The sequence below is a fragment of the Gigantopelta aegis genome, chromosome 6 (genome assembly GCF_016097555.1).
Source record: "Gigantopelta aegis isolate Gae_Host chromosome 6, Gae_host_genome, whole genome shotgun sequence".
Classification (NCBI taxonomy): domain Eukaryota; kingdom Metazoa; phylum Mollusca; class Gastropoda; order Neomphalida; family Peltospiridae; genus Gigantopelta; species Gigantopelta aegis.
In genome coordinates this window covers 28,784,848-28,799,802 of record NC_054704.1, presented here as the reverse complement: position 1 = coordinate 28,799,802, position 14,955 = coordinate 28,784,848, and the positions used below count along the sequence as shown (strand labels likewise).

At 38.8% G+C, this 14,955-nt stretch overlaps 1 protein-coding gene across 3 annotated transcripts in view; it reads right to left on the bottom strand.

Annotated features, from left to right (window-relative positions):
• LOC121375740 (chromosome-associated kinesin KIF4A-like) overlaps nucleotides 1–11,214 on the bottom strand; it is a 34,498-nt gene extending 23,284 nt beyond the window's left edge. For 2 of the 3 annotated variants that reach the window (XM_041503349.1, XM_041503352.1), the window contains exons 1-10: nucleotides 11,056–11,175; nucleotides 9,125–9,278; nucleotides 8,507–8,735; nucleotides 7,827–8,029; nucleotides 7,255–7,344; nucleotides 5,412–5,581; nucleotides 4,054–4,145; nucleotides 1,581–1,700; nucleotides 882–1,057; nucleotides 526–611 (exon numbers count right to left, since the gene is read on the bottom strand). In XM_041503349.1, the coding sequence (XP_041359283.1) occupies nucleotides 526–611; nucleotides 882–1,057; nucleotides 1,581–1,700; nucleotides 4,054–4,145; nucleotides 5,412–5,581; nucleotides 7,255–7,344; nucleotides 7,827–8,029; nucleotides 8,507–8,729 (1,160 nt within the window). In that variant the 5' untranslated portion in view covers nucleotides 8,730–8,735; nucleotides 9,125–9,278; nucleotides 11,056–11,175. Of the gene's footprint in view, nucleotides 1–525; nucleotides 612–881; nucleotides 1,058–1,580; nucleotides 1,701–4,053; nucleotides 4,146–5,411; nucleotides 5,582–7,254; nucleotides 7,345–7,826; nucleotides 8,030–8,506; nucleotides 8,736–9,124; nucleotides 9,279–11,055 lie in introns of all 3 variants that reach the window. The other variant, XM_041503351.1, reaches the window with a different exon arrangement.
• Between the last annotated feature and the right edge of the window lie 3,741 nt (nucleotides 11,215–14,955).

Sequence of the window (14,955 nt, the reverse complement as noted above, 5' to 3'; positions counted from 1 at the left end):
AACATAATTATGACCAAAGCTATAGAAACTGAGACAGAGAATGATTGCTGGCACCAAAAGGAAGCCAACTATTCCCAAGAGGAAAGACAATAACAAGTTGGCACTGTAAAAAGATCTTCATCTGCTTTGATTTCCATTAGCACATAAGGACATAAGTCAACATCATTTCATGTCCATCTGACCTCCCAATGTTAACAATGACTTGAAGTGTGTTAAGGTTACCATCACGTTTATGTCTGTGGTAGTTAGACAACTCAAACAAAATGTCATCTGAGCAAACAATCTGACCCAGATCCACACACTGGCGTGATCAGGATTAGATTTCAAATACATTTCATTTTGCCTTTATCTTCATTAAAAAAATATGTTATGTTTAACAACATCACTGGAACACATTGATTTATTTATCTTAGTAGTAAGATGTCTTTTATATGCACCATTCCACAGGCTTTAATATATCAGTTATGGTGCTGGAACAACAAAGAAGATACACAATACAGTAAACATTTTATGATTTTCAAATACCTGTTGGCCAAATCCTGCAGTACAGTACCACCCACCAGTCCTTCCGTGCCACCTCCTTGAATAAGCTGAACCTGCAACTCTTGAACCTGCGGAAAAATTAAAATACGAAAAAATATGTACAATATATTATCACTAGTAATAAAAAAAATACTGACATACTTATTATTGTTAAACTGTACCTATTTACAATGCAACATAATTCCAGCTTAATAAACAAGTTTAAATTTACCTTTTTTTGCAAATCTGTAATGAAATAGATGTATTAACTAAATTCAGTTTCAATCTGTAATCCATACAGCATGGTCCAAACTGTATTTTTCTAAAACAACTAAAATTTCTATAATGTAAAAACTTACGAGTGATTTCAGCCTCATTATTTCTGCAGTTTGTGGATCTCGATTGATAATGGGTTTATTTTTTATTTTCCTCGCTCTGTCAGCGTAACGCAGTGTGTTAAGTGTTTCTTCCAAATTTGTATCCGCTGGACTCACACACGCAATCATTAGTGTGTCACTGTTACCACCAAGAGAATCTAAAACAAACATGTCAATTAAAACACTTAAAAATGATGGATCATTGCTTTCTGAAAGATAATCACAATGAAAAAAACAACATCAAACTGATCCACTGGTGTTAGTATAGAACACATGGACATTTAAGAACAATACTTTTAACTGACACTTTAAAAGAAAACCCTCCTCTAAAATCGTTTTAAACCAATCTATTATAGTAAGGGTCTGTCGAGTAGAAATTTATTTATGTCTTAATCATATAGAAATAATAATAATAATAATAACCGTAACCTGATGACTTTGAGCTGCCCTGTTAATCTGTATCTGCGTTTTTTGTTTCTTTTTAAAAAGTACAAGTTACCAATACATAACATATAAAATAAAAATATAAAAGGTATAAAATAATTTAGTCCAATCTTGCTAGAATCTGAATAATATATAATTAATGTTCATCTAAAACTTAATTATGAACATTTCTTCTTTGCAGTAGCTCGTTTAAAATCACAAGATATCTGTCTGTAAACATAAACAATCTATCTGTACCTTGCAGGAGTCTGGTCAGTTTGGAATCACGATAGGGAATGTGACTGCGCTTTTGTGTCTCATCCCCTAGAGCACTGATGACGTTTCCGAGAGCGAGAAGTCCTTTGTTAATATTGATACCTTCGATTAAAAAACGAAAAAGAGAACTATTATTCAAGTATTAGCTGCTGTTTTAAAACATTAATTTGATCTTCCTTTCAACATATTATGGTGTCAACATCAAATGCCATGTTCTACATAATAAGTTATCAGGGCTAGCTCTGGGTGATAAGAGATATTTCACCACAAAATTATAAAGTGCAAATGCAGAGGACAATATTTCGAAATCTGAGGGAACCTGAAGTCGGTTCACGTGGTTTTTACCTAGGTAACCAATTGTTCAGTTACGTGAATTATATTTGCGTAACCGGTGGGTTACCTGATCGGTTACCTCAAAATTACATTGAAATTATATTTTAAATACATAGTTTTTAGCTGAAACATAAAGTTAAAACAAATACAAAAAAAAATGTCTTTAATGCTTAAAGGGACACACCCTAGTTACGTTTATTTGTTACCCATTACGGCGTTGTTTTTTGCTATTAAACCCCATTTTTCACAAATAAAATTGCACTTTACTTACATTTTATTATTTAGAATACACATTTCCATTCACCTGAAGTGCTTTTTGGTAATCCTGATGTTTGTAAAACCACGAAATGCATTTTTTGCATTTTTTCACAAGACGTGTTGTCGAGAAAAAAACGTTAAGCAAGCGAGGTCCAATCTATTTTTAGAGGGGATATTTCCATTTCAATGTCACAGACGTTGGTATATCACGTGACCGTTATCATTTTGGTTCGGTTTGTTTTCTCGTGCACATTTCGCGCAATCAACATCCGATTTGTTGTTGTTCATTTGTGAGATTTTTCTTCACAGTTCGTGAACATTTTCAGTAACAAAGTTTAGACAAGTAAGTGTCTCAATACAAAACGTTACAAACCCTTAAAACCAATAATTTTGCTAAGTCTTACGATATCTGGAGAGGGGATACAACCAGGACAGAACAGTTGGAACATGTCCAGGAGAGGTGAAACGAACGCACCCCAAGTCTGTGAAATTTGTCGTGACGTAGGCATTGTTGTGCTTCGAGCGACATCTACCGGTGACATCAGAATACTAACTTTCAAAATTATTTCAAGCAATTGGGACATGGGGATTCCCATGGTATTTATCGATATAAAACCTGCTTTTTCACTCCATTTAATAAAAACGTGATCTAAGTGTGTTACAGGTTTGTAGATTAACCAAATTATAATTTATTTTCGCTGGATGGAACTAGGGTGTGCGGCTTTAAAGTTAACAATAATTATTATAAAAGAACTGAATATCGGCCCCAGTATTGAAACAAAATACAGGGGCATAGCCGAGCGGGGATATCCGGGGGTAAAATTCAGCCTAAATCGTTTATCGAAATACTAGAGTATGTCTGCGTGAATAAACGTCCTGTAATCATGAAGTTTGTAAGTTTTAATTTCTGAACGTTTACAGGTCATGATGTAACCAGTTTGTGGTTCGCGTAAATTTAACTTTGCGTAACCGACACGCGGTTCGCGTGAAATATTGTGCCCTGAAATGATAGAGATATTTCGCCACAAAATTATAAAGTGCAAAACCTATAGCTATTTCCCAAGAAAAAATCATTACAGAATTTTTTTTTTTTTGCCAAATTAAAATTGTTTTTTATTGAAATAAGTGTCACATGTCTTAGAAGTTAAGGGACAAGTTTCAAAACTGTTCCTTCTCTGAAAAAGAGTGAGAGGATTCAGACTGAAATATTTCTTTAAAGTAAACAAGTTGTACCAATGTTTACTGTTATTTCTTCCAAACAGGCAGATCACTTTCTACTATAAATGATCAGGCATATCTGTATAATAAAAGTGTGTTGACTGTTTCTACATGAAGCTGACATGTTTTGTTAGTCAGCTTATTTCCAGTGACTGAGCTTGTTCTGTCCACCTAGCCCAAAAGAATTTAAAGGTTAAGACCATAATAAACTAACGTTAAATATAAAGCCTGACAAAAACATGTTTGCCAGGTTATAGTTAAATATCAGGAGAAGATTTTATTTTCATTAAAATTTATCTGAATTTTATTAAAATTATTGAAAATCATGCATAAAAAAAATGTTCTCCCCCCCACCCCCAAACACCAGAGTTTAACATTTACTGCTCTTAATTAAAACAAATTTGATTTGGCCATAAAAATAATTATCCTTTCACATATGAACATCATTTTATTGATTTATAAACTTTGTTAGTGAAAATATGTGAGCAAAAGTCCAAAACCTGTGTAATGCACTAATTGTTTATTTCAGCGAAAGCATTAAACCAAAATTTCTTATAACCTAAGTCCAATGTATTCATCATTTTCAAAATTTGTTGCTATATAAAACAAATCACCATTAAGTTAGTCAAGACTATTTATATTCTACCTTCTTTGAATCTTTCTCCTTCAGCTTGTGTGCGTTTTGCTCTTTCCGAACCAGCAAGATCAACTAGGTGAAACTTGGATCGCACAATGTCCCTGTTAAAATAACAAAAGGTAAAGTTTGTTTTGTTTAATGACACCAATGGAGCACATTGATTAATTAATCATCTGCTACTGGATGTGAAACATTTGATAATTCGGACACATAGCCATCAGAGGAAACCCGCTACATTCTTCCTAATGTAGCATAGTATATTTTATATGCACTTTCCCAGACAGGAAAGCACATACCATAGCCTTTATGCAGTTATGGTGCACTGGTTGGAACAAGTAAAACCCAATCAGTTGAATGAATCAACAGAGGTGATTCAATCCTGCGACGCAAGCACTCAACCAACTTAGCTAAATCATGCCCCGTTAAGAAAACAAAAAACCCTCAACAATTGTATGTTAACTCCCTATGTTTTAAAATCAATATTTAACAAGTGGTATAAATCTGCTACACAAACTGGAAATGGAATAAAATATTCTTCAAATTGAATCATGTGTATTTAAATGTATTTAATATGTGAACCTAAGTTCTTCATAGTCCTTGACAAATTCATGACAGTGACAACGAATTCTGTTCAATAAGACAAACCGGCCTAAATGCTATCAGTCCACATCCATGGCAAGATTATTACTGTTAGGAAAAAAAGATAGGTTATTTTGTTTAACGACATCACTAGAGCATATTGATTTGTTAATCATTGGCTATCAAACAATTGTTAACTCTTGAGTCTTAGAGAGGAAGCCCACATTTTTGTCATTAGTAGCAAGGGAACTTTATATGCACCATCCCACAGACAGGATAGCACATACCACAGCCGTTGATACATCAGTAGTAGTGCACTGGCTGGAACAAGAAATAGCCCAATGGGCTCATCAGGCAAGCGATTTACCACTGGGCTAAGTCCTGCCGCCTTACTGTAGGAAGTATGTTTGCATAATTTTCATCACATTTAATAAATAAAAAATATTTTCTTCAAAATTGAATTATTAATTTAAACATAATTTTATTAGCAAATTGCTATATGCAGACACTAATTTGGCTATGGAACGTGCAAGCCCTTTAAATCTAGAAAGAAACATACATATTGCCAGTCTTGCCAAATTCTGATGAAAGTTACATTCTGAATGTTAAAATTCAAAAACATACATTCTGTTTGCCTTGCAAGTCAGTATTTGTATGGAAAATCTCGCACATTGTATTTTTATATCTGAAAATGAAAATAATGCTGTATTATGTCTATCTTTCTAAATTCTGTTTCATGTGAGTACGGTATCGTGTATTATACTGTTAAAATCAATAAGTGAACACACATTCCATCAGTCTTGCTTGTCTGTTCTATGTGAATAGTGAAGATGGCATGTGATCGACTGGACGTGTTGTTCATGGCCGTGGCACCTGTTGTTCTTCCCATTGATCCGTGAGCAAAACAACGAAGAGTTTCCTCGTAACTGGTAACTAGAACCTCTCTCAGGCCTTGAATCTGAAAAAACACAACAAAAAGCTTTCAACTCAACTCGCGATGAGAGTAGACGTGGTTAGCTGCGCTCTTGACTTACCCCGCAACCTGAGGGGACTGCTCGCCAGTTTTGGAAAGCTAAGTGAGTATCGCGTCACGGGCTTCCGTGACCTTGGTGTACGGGGACGTGATCTCACCGACAAGGAATCGGAAGTGGAGGAAGAGGAAACCTGCGCCAGGAGCGGCATGGGGGGGGGGGGGGGGAAAGAGAGGAGAGAGAGAGAGAGAGAGAGGGGAGAGAGAGAGGAGAATCTAAGCTGGCGACTCAACCGCCAGTGGCGGTCACTTCTGCGACGCCGCCCCCAGTCCAACCTGAGACGACGCGACCAGCCCCAAGGGAACCGTCGGCCACCGAACTGGACGAGCTCAACACTGCAATGTGTGAGACGCCCAACGACCCTCCATCACCGACCGTCACATGGCCCAGGAAGAACTGGCCGGTATCTCCGGTACAGCCAGTCGCCTCGCCATCGGCCCGATCGACCGCCGTTGGAGAAAAAAGGAAGGCAACATCACCGACCAAGCGGCCAGCCAAGGCCGAGAGACCAGCCCCCGGTAGTAGCTCCCCCTGAAGAGTCCGAATGGACTGTCGCTGTGAACGGACTGAATAAACAACTTCACCAGTACATGCAGGGGGACACGACTGACCCGACGCAGCCACCTCAACACAGACTGGAGATCCCTGGAGGACAGCAGCAAATACGAACTCCACAACAAGATGTTTGGAACTCATGACACCGTAGTCGTGACGCACCAGAGGGACAAGACCTACCGCCAAGGCATACTTCCGGCCAAGTTGGACAACAAGAACATCCACAAGATGATCCGGACGGTCTGCGGCCCCAACTACGGTGCTGTAGTGCGTACTTTGCTACGACGCCAACATCTCCTGCCTCTACTCTGGGAATCTTCAGGCTCGCCAAAGTAGACGCCAACCTCCTTTTTCTTTTTTTGGGCTTAGTTGGACTTTAAAAAATTTCGGCCGCAGCTCAAAATTCTTATGTTTATTTTTTTTTATAAATAGTCAAACGCACTTTACTTTGGTGCCCGATCAATTGCTCAAATCACCTTAAAACCTTTTAGGCCGAGCAGTCAAAAACTTTTGGTTTTAAATTCTTAGTCCGGACATGTGTAAAAGTGTAGAATGTCGTTAGGATTTTTGGACTTAGGTCTTTGACCGACCACTAAATTTTTTTATTCCAAATTCTGCCCACCTCAAACGTACCCCTCCCCCCTCCTGGCCCGGACTTAGTCACTGGCAAAAGTCAGAGATTAAGCCCGTGACAGGCGTGCGTGAAACCTTCTTGGTATATACGCACGTGTAAAACTTTTACTCACTCACTCCCAAAAAAAACCTTTCATTCAAAAACACCCTACACATTTTAAACTGTAGTAATACATGTATATATATAATAATGATGATAACAAAGAAATCTACTGCAAATACAGAATAATTTATTTCCTATAGTAGGTCGCTTACCTGCACTTTTAGACAGAATTAACAATTAAAACAATATTGTACACATACAAAATTCCATATATTAAGCTTTTAAGGGTATTAATTTATCATGTTGATCTAACGTAACACAGTGAATTCTCCATTATGCGGTCCAGAAGCAGTAGACAAACGTGTGTACCTTGATCGCTCCCTGAAGTTCCTCTCTAATGGAGAGAGATTCACGCTTAGCAGGAGGACAGAGGAGATCGTGCAGGTCCTCATTGTGGATCTGTCAAACAAAACAAACACTGAGGTCAAAACAAGGTAACACCAACTTAACAACAACTGCAGGCTAGCTCTGGGTGAGCAAAACATTTCACTAAATTATGTCAAAAAATTCTAAAATTCCTATTATTTTCAAACAAAATACCAATTACTACATGACATTTGTTTCGCTACATTATAACATTAATTTGTCAATTGTTCCAAAAATTCACAATTGGCGAGTGACAGAGCTAGCCCTGCAACCCTGCTAAACGATAGGTCCACATAGTAAGAGTGGAAACATAATGCTACATAGACCACTCCTAAAAACAATTGGCATACCAGTATCAGACTGGATGGATTGGAATAAACACATGATGGGCCCATAGAGGGTGATTGATTCTATCACACCATCAAAGAAGTACCCTGCATCTAAACACAAACAGTACAAAAACAATAGCTAATCATAGTGTAAGTAACAAAAAGAAAACATATATCTAAACACACCTCAAGGTAAGAAACCTTCACTGTGAACAGTTTTTCCTCAGCTTGCTTGTCGATGCTGGAGAAGAGATCACGCAGCACGCGAGGAATAACACCCAACTCGTTTTCATCTTCCTCTTGTGCAGAGCAGGCGCAAAAACACCCACCCATTGTGTACGTCTTCCCACTGCCAGTCTGACCGTATGCCAGGACTGTAGCATTGCAGCCTACAACAAACACAAAAACTACTATGTTACAAGTCTTAGTATGAAATAGAAAATAAGGTTAAACAAAATTCTGCAAATACTACTACATGTTGTAAACATTTTGTATAAACATTTGCCATTGGGCTAATTTGGCAATGAACAGGGTGAGCCCTGCATTTTTATGTGGTCTTCTCCATTAGAAAAACTCTGTATATATGCTACTAAGGGGTATGATCCCAGAACACATCACACCTCAGATAGAAGCTATGACATGTATATATGACTTCTTCATTTTCCAAATCCAGTATGTACTGTTTGGCTAATATATTCCATAAAATCAGTCAGCTAGTTAATACAAGACTGCATTTTACTAAAGAATCAAGCATGGCCATCTTGGCCACATCCTCCGAGCCCACCTCAGAACAACTGTCAAAAAGAACAATCCCTGCCCATATGTGAAGATACTATTGTACTGGTAGGTTTGTAACAAGGACATACCTTTCATAATGCTTCCAATCAATGGCTGCACAGCCTCATATACCGCAACCTGAGAGTGTATTTGAGAGTAGACGAAGTCGTAAGTAAACGCTTTGTCAACTCCGAGCACTATCTGCGGCTCGTTTGGTGTGAACCGGACACATAGCTGACACCCTTCAGTCACCTCCCTCGGTATCAGCGGCCGACATCGCAGTGCCACTCTAACTGGTATAACTTTCTCCATGGAAAACTGGAAAAAAATTAAAAATAATAATTTAAAAAAAACATTAAGAATTTTCAGAAGTTCAGAACAATTGAAAAAAAAGGAAAGGCACTATTAGATCACAGCAAAACATAAATTCAGATAATTTATCATCACTGATGTAAATACTTGGGGGACCAAATTTACAAAACCTGTATGTCTTACAAATGTACATTTACAATGCTTAAACACCTGTGTTCAAGAAAAACTGCCTTCGTAAATTCAGCACTTGATGTTTATCTAGGTTTCCATCAAAATAACTATGTGTGATTTAAGAATTACTGAAGAATAACTTGCATTCAAATATTGTTAGTCAATGAATATGTTACATAGGAAATTTTTAGTATGCTGAAAACAAAACAAAAATGAAACAGTACTTTGAAGGTTTACGTCTGAAGACTGGAACCGGAGTCTTCAGCACTTAAAGTTAAACTGTCAAGATATAGAATATGCCGAAGGCTGTGATGTCTTCTAGTCGCACCAAGTTAAACTCTGTCAGTGACATCAGCAAGATATCAAACCTCTGCACCACTGAAACATTAAGTATTCAACTAAGAATCTGAAAACACACAAGAACATGACTTTTCCCCACTCTTTTGTAATGTATTAAAATACACCTGCATTATACACATTTCAGTGGTCATTAATATATCAGCACCAAGTACCTTTACCTGACATTTTAAAAATGAATTTACAGAAAAAATTAGGATTAACAGAAAACTGGAAATAATGCTATACCAGGTTTTCTGCCATAGGGTAAAATGGGTATGGCGCTATACCCAAATGTTTTTGGCAGATTAAACATTTTTTTTTAGCAAACTTTTTGACAAAATTATTTACTGTTATCATTGCTGTATAATTTTCTTAATCCTAACACTAAATTTAACCCATTTTCTTTCTGGGAGATACCCCCCATTGACTGTGTCTGCATTCAATTTCATTGTGTCATACCCAAAAATTTCTTTCTGGCAGAAACACTGTATACTTGCCGTTGGTATTACTCAGAAATTACCACAAACCATGAGCTATTGGTACTGCTTTCCCATGTGTTAGTTGTATATAATTGTTTAAAATTTGTATAAAATTAATTTAATTAAAAATTAAAATCCTAACCCACCCTTACTCAAATATTTATTTAAGATATCACTGCCCTGAAAATTCATATGACTTTGTCACAGCAATCGTGTAATAGTAGTATCAATAATAAAGTCAAATTTATATCTGATAATGATAAAAATGGTCAGCTTTTTGCAACGGCACTGCTAATTGCCATTGCAAATTTTTAGGGCTAAGATCATTTTGATTACATGCAGATTTGTTTGCTTCATGCTTTAGGCAAGCTAAATATATGATTGATAGTTTCATTTGAGCATCGCTAGCTCAACTCAAATTTTGCATAACCCATTTATGAGCAGTAAATTTAAATTTTAAAACACAATTTACATGATCAAGACTAGTTAATCAAAATAGAAAAGATTTATCTGAAATTGTCTAGCATAACCCTAAATAACCTAGTATCATGGGTGTAGAAATGGAAATTGTTTCACTACCCCGCCGGACCAGAACCAATTAAAATGTAATATCCTGGCGACTTTCTACTAGTCCATCAACCTATGGACAGGCATACTATGGTACATTGGTAGTTGCATTTTTTAACTCATGATCTCATGTCAGAATTTTTACTCGCATTTGGCAACTGGGTGAGTACTTTCTGCACCCGTGTAGTAATTATTGGTAGCCGATAAATTTCCATAGATGTTCAGGGATATTCAACTGTAGATGCAGTAATAACGATCAGGGTTAGTTTTAATTTTTATGGGTTACCCGGTTAGGGTTAGTCTTTAGAGCCTTTGATATAGAAGGGTACAGGTCGAACTCTTTCCATTTTAAAATACTGTTAATACTTTTATTCGGTCAGGGTACACTTGTGAAGTTGTGTAGGTTTTAAATTGTTTTCTTCAAAATATTCTTGCTTTCAGTCCTCTGGTTTTCTGTTTCATTTCCTTTCGTAGACAGGACAACACATACAGTGGTAGTGTGTCGTTAATATACCAGCCAAATACATGTTATGCGGATTTCACTATTGTTGTTTACCATGACATCAATCCCCAACTACCCTAAAACATCAGCTGAATACTTCGCCCATGCCATGGTCGACCCCCATCCCACCCCCCACACTATGTGACTATCATCATACCGCCAGGCCAAATACGTGAATAACTCCCCAAATAATAGGCCCTAGGACTACGAGCATAATGAATAGCAGTATACATATTTACTTTTGACAGGTAAGGTAACAAAAGCCTACCTTTGTTATTAATTAAGATGTCAAAATGTGCTAATGAAATATATTTCCCTTCTGTTTCTTACTTCAAGGGAACAAGATGTTTTGAACTCGCCGCATCTCTACAGCCAATGGATGGTCGACTCTGTGTAAGGGAGAAGTTCATTGGTCGATTTGTAAGCGCCCTCTGTTGAATACAAATGAATTTAAGGAAAAGGGAAGATAATCACGCAAGAACAAAAATTTCATGTGGAACTTCATAAAAGGTTTAGATGATTTATATATGACATCTATTTGGGTAATGGGTTTGGGTTTGTTTTCAAGCGTATGTAAAGAAAATAAGAAATAAATGTAACATTAGCAAAAGAACCAAGGCTCTAAAAAAACTGAGTGACTCACAATAGTCCAAATTGAACGTAGGGGGCAAATGTAGGCCTCTTCGGCTCTTGGGTCCGCCTTGGACTTGTCACATATAACTAGTCCAAATTTCTTAAAATATGCGTTATAACAAGTCTTGGGCAACTCATTTGATTATGTATAATCCGAGGGTGCTGAATTAAAAAAAAGTTGCCGGCTGATAATGACGGAAAAAAACAACAACCGCAGGGGTTTTTTTTGGTGGTAAATATTTCAAATTTTTATTGATGATTAGGCTATTTCATTGTTTGGATATTTAGGTTATGTCTTTATTACTGAATACATTTTGACAAATTTTGTTGTGTTATTAAAGATGGAGTTTGCATGGATAACGTTGAAATGTGGGTACCCAACGATATTTCCTGATCCAAATCAATAGCGTGTGTGCCCACACCGGGCTGCAGTCACTGCTCTAACTCTTCTTACAATAGACCTCTCTCACATTCCACTGCGCATGTGCCCGTTGCGGGGAAACTCGAGGACGCAAACCGCGAACTCACGCGGGATCTCGCAAAAATAGATCTGTGGACAAGTTTGGGGGCAAAGACAATGGGAGGCCACGCAATAGGAATGTGAAAATCTGATAGAATAATTAATCGAAGCAAGATTATTTAACCTAGAAAGATGTAAATTTTATTTATAACAGATTAGACTAGCCGACAGCTTGATAATATAGCTGCAAACTCAGGATGGTCTCTTTATTATGCGCAGTCAGTTTGAAGCAAACATAGGCCTATTAAGTACCATGTCAGGCCCGTAGCCGGGGGGGGGGGGGGGGGGGGGGGGGGGGGGGGGGGATTGAGAGTTCCGCTCAAATGAAAAACAAAATCGGATTTTACATATAAAAGTCCTCGTCTCTAAATGACCGGGATAACGTAACAAGAACGTCTGTTTGAGGTTCCATTTGCTGAAAGTTCGATCCTCCTCAGTGGGTCCGTTTGATTATTTCCCGTCCCAACCAATGATCCATCAAAGGACGTGTTGTATGCTATCCTGTTTGTGGGATGTGAGAAGTATGCCATGTATCATTTATTATAAATACATTGGTATTCGTAAAACAAACGGTTTCTTGTCGTGGCTCTGTGACCAGGCCATTTTACATGCATACCACAGCTTAATGCAACTTGTTAACGTATATTTCGCAACAAAAGTTCGTGTATTATTCTCGAGTGTAACCGGCGTCATCTCATTGTTTGGCAATAGAACCCATATATATGGGGAAACTTCTGACGTCATGCTAAGTTCAGGTTTTCGCCTGTGACGACTCATATAATTATGTTTTAAAACTTCGTAAATATCAGATATTATTTCAAGTGATGTTGTATGTATCTGATAAAATAAAATAAATACATAAATAAATAATTTGTGGATAGACATGTAACATTGATTAGTAGTACGATTGTCTATTTTTTTTTAATGAAACGATACAGGGAAAATAGAAATGAATGAATGAATGAATGAATGTTTAACGACACCCCAGCACGAAAAATACATCGTCTATTGGGTGTCAAACTATGGGGGGGGGGGGGGGGGGGGGGGGGGGGGGGGGGGGGGGGGGTGGGGGGGGGGGGGGGGGGGGGGGGGGGGGGGGGGGGATTGGGGGGGGGGGGGGGGGGGGGGGGGGGGGGGGGGGGGGGGGGGGGGGGGGGGGGGGGGGGGGGTGGGGTGGGGGGGGGGGGGGGGGGGGGGGGGGGGGGGGGGGGGGGGGGGGGGATAGAGCTGTGATAAAGGTCTATGTAAGTTAGGGGTTTTGTTGTTATTTTTAGGGGGAAGAGGAGGCATATTTTATTAAATTTTAAATACTGATATATATGGAGAATTAAACATCACTGGAAATCCGCTTGAGTATTTAATTATAATTCTAATTGTTAAAAGTGAAAAACACATTCCACTAAAGTTAATTTTATTGTATGACTCTTTTAATTTTGCGTTGTTAAAATACCCTTGACAGGCGGCTCCAGAGACTTCGTCTAAGTTAATGCTTCACTGCTTTTGGTCTTAAACCATTCTGATGTAAACCTTATTAGACCGTTTTTCGCAGCCATTTTAACATCTTATACGAAATATGTACGTTAGTCGCTAGAGATTCACAGCTCCTACGAAGCTACTCACGACGCTCATGACAACTGTCGATCATGCCCCCCAATTTGTATATAGCTTCGATACCGCCCAATTCGGCAAGGGACGGTACTCTTCGCGCACATGCGCAATGGGAATGTGAAAGAGGTCTAGTCAAGTTGTTTATGGTCTTTTGTAGGATGTTATTCCACTCAAGAAGGGCCAGCGTGAGCTGAGCGACGTTGTTTAAGACGTTGACGCACTTCCCGACCCTCCTGTCGAACTCGTCCCACAAATGCTCGGCCTGTTTCAAATCTGGGCTGTAGGGTGGCCAATCGAGCACTGGGACATTGTTTTTGTCGAGGAAGTTAAGACAAACCCTCGCAACGTGCGGCCTCACATTATTCTGCTGCAACGTAGGGCCTAATTAAGTTACGCGCTTGATTAAGTGAAAAGCCTGATGACCTGATCCCGATATCTTACAGCTGTAAGATTGCCCTGGATGACCACAAGAGGTGTTTTCACGCCATGAGAAATCCCCCCCCCCCCCAAAAACAAAAAAACAAAAAAAAAGAAAGAAAGAAAGAAAAAAACCCCACCCCCACAACCATAACAGACCCTCCCCCAAATCTGTTGTTTTCCTTAACGCACGCGTCTGAATAGCGCTCACCTCGACGTCGATAGACACGTTGTCGTCCATCAGAACCAAGACTCGTCAGTGAATAACACACCTCTCCAGTGGGCCAAGGTAAACCGATTTGGTGCAATCGACGTTGACGTCGCCTGGGTGTAAGTTGCGGACCAACGTAGGGACGTCATGGCATTACGATGAATTCTCGCAACCGATTCCTAACCGTTCGTGGACACAGTGGTCGAACATGAGTGCCTACAACCTGACTCGCCGTCTCCGTAGCCGTCTGAAATCGGTTACTGAGGTGTGCGAGACGTATGCCTCTATATTAACGTGGCAACGTAACGCGCGGACGTCCTCTCCTGGGACGGTCAGTTAATCTTCCCGTGGCTCTGAGACGCCCAACTGAACGAGCTATCGTTGACTCATGTACCCCAAATTGCTAGGCGACGCGACGCGACGTTGCGATTGCCCTTGCATAATTAAAGCAATAGCCCTACCCCTAATAACTTGTAACATTCGCGGCATTTTGCATTTCAGTCGTGTTGAAATGAAATGTTGTGCACTCGACGTGTATTGTTCAAAACTTCGATTTGGTACATGGTGTTCAAGTCCATACCACATGGCAATGGCTCGGATGCACGTTTTCTTGACAAATCGGTAAATAAACATGCAGCTTTGCACGTGCTCCAGTTGACCCAATTTTAACCAAACATTCTCTAGACAGTACAATGATGTAGCTATGTATCACATGTGACTACATTTGGTATACGAATAAAAAAAGTTATATTTCCAAATTACTTAATTATTCTTGAGAA